Here is a 2,110-nt window from a genome sequence, read left to right on the forward strand (position 1 = left end):
TATATATATATATATATATATATATATATATATATATATATCAAATATATAAATTGAGATGAACAAATTGTATATTTCCAAACTAATAACAAATTTTATAAATTATATAAATATTATATGGAAAATAGAGTTTTCGAAAAAAAAAAGATAGAGGAAAGAAAATAAAGTTAATATTTTTCTTGATATATTCTGTAGGATGCAACATGTTGTGCGACAAATGTACAAGTATCTTAAATCAGGTGGAATAATTTTATTTCGAGATTATGGCAGACATGATTTAGCGCAATTAAGATTTAAAAAGGGCAACTGCCTCGGTGAGAATTTCTATGTGCGTGGAGATGGTACCAGAGTGTATTTTTTTTCTCAAGGTAAATTTTTTTCTCAAGTGTAAATTTTAAAATGGTATATCAGTATTGTAGTCCGAATATATTAATCTTATTGCTATATGAACAAAAATCTTATATATTACTATTTCCAAATTAGAGTTATTATGGTCTGTTAAATCATTAAAAATATGATGCTCATAACGGTTTACCGAACATTTTGTTAAAATATTGATTTTTTCAGAGGATATTAGAAAATTATTTACCAGTAATGATTTTGTCGAAGAACAAAACTTCATGGACAGAAGACTGCAAGTTAATAGAGGTAAACAGTTGAAAATGTATAGAATGTGGGTACAGGCGAAATATCGAAAGCCGTCGTAGAAACTATGTAATATGAATATTTGTTATCGAATTTTTACTAAAAAATCAAAAATTTATGATAAAAATTAATAAAAAATATAAAATAATATAAAATAATAGAAAATATTTTTATATATTTATATTATATGTTCTCGAAATTTTAGACGTTTACTCAATGTACACTAAAAATTGATTTTTATTTTAAATATAACTCATCGAATCTATAAAGTCAACTTATCCTACAGTATTTAAATAATACATAATTTTTTTTAAGATTATGACACTATTTGAAATTAGAATAGATAAAGAGAATTGTGTGAATATACGCATAATTATGTTAAGACATTAATATCCATATACGTAATGATATAATAATGTTATTATCGTTAAAAGGATTTGTATATCATTAACATTCTCATGTAATAAAATATTTCATTTTCACGAGATTAACTTATGTACATTAACTTCAAAATTAAATTTATGGAAATTGAATTTTTTTGTAATAATAAATTAATAATTGAAATAAATGATTTAAAATTATTCTATTTATATTAATTAATTTTATGCTAAAATTACGTGATATTCAAATAAATTGTTATCTCTCTTTTTCCGATTAGAGGAACAAGGATTGGATATAACAGAACAATGTAATATTAAAATAATTTAATTGCACAGTTTGACAGATAGATTTCGACAAGCTTATGCATATCTGCTGCCATTTGCTATCATAGCGGGTGTTGTTCTTTTTTTAAAAAAAATTATAATATAACTCGGAGAATCCATGAACAAAAATGTACCACAATCAAACAACCATGATTGAGTTCACGGATACTATGTACACTTACTATAAATATCAAATTGATTTGAAAGCTTTGCCATCCTTCCATTAAACTCTATTTTCTAATCAAAGATTGAAGAATGTTAAATTATTTATAAAAGAGAAAATTTAAGGAAAATTATTTTTAATTTTGTGAATTCTTTTTCTATTTCTTGATTGATAGAAATAAAACTCTATACAAAACTGTTTTAGTTTTGACTTTCTTCGATGATAAAGCTTTGGCACCAATCTAATATTAATTTCTAATATTATATATCAGAAATATATTTGCAATTTATTATTTTTTTAAATAGATACCGACCGAAAAGGTCCATTTAAAAACGCCACAGATGAATTACGCTATCTAAAAAATATGGCGAACATGAAAAATTTCATTTAATTTCACGTGAATTCGTTACAATAAGTAGTAAAACGATATGGTGGAGGTACGGAGGATAAAAATACCAGTACGCGAACTTTGTAGACATGCATACGTTAATTGGACGGTGTTATGCATGAATGAGTTTACCCAGAACAAAAAAAGAATAAATATAAGTTGCGTGTACTTAGTCCAACGCTGCTGTATCGGCAACATGAAACTCGGGAG

General features: G+C 24.9%; 1 protein-coding gene across 1 annotated transcript; it reads left to right on the forward strand.

Moving 5' to 3' along the window:
* The first annotated feature begins 196 nt into the window (after positions 1-196).
* On the forward strand, positions 197-1,226 carry LOC105625212 (methyltransferase-like protein 2). The gene is made up of 2 exons (XM_012206554.1): positions 197-368; positions 568-1,226. Exons 1-2 carry the CDS (start codon positions 197-199, stop codon positions 705-707), a joined length of 312 nt encoding a protein of 103 aa, XP_012061944.1. The 3' UTR covers positions 708-1,226.
* Positions 1,227-2,110: the final 884 nt, after the last annotated feature.

This window comes from Atta cephalotes, assembly GCF_000143395.1.
Source record: "Atta cephalotes unplaced genomic scaffold scaffold00332, whole genome shotgun sequence".
NCBI classification, from domain to species: Eukaryota; Metazoa; Arthropoda; class Insecta; order Hymenoptera; family Formicidae; genus Atta; species Atta cephalotes.

Coding starts and splice junctions, on each gene's coding strand:
- LOC105625212 (XM_012206554.1), top strand. CDS start 197: ATGCAACATGTTGTGCGACAAATGTACAAGTATCTTAAATCAGGTGGA. Junction 369..567: donor AGTGTATTTTTTTTCTCAAG/GTAAATTTTTTT, acceptor TGATTTTTTCAG/AGGATATTAGAAAATTATTT.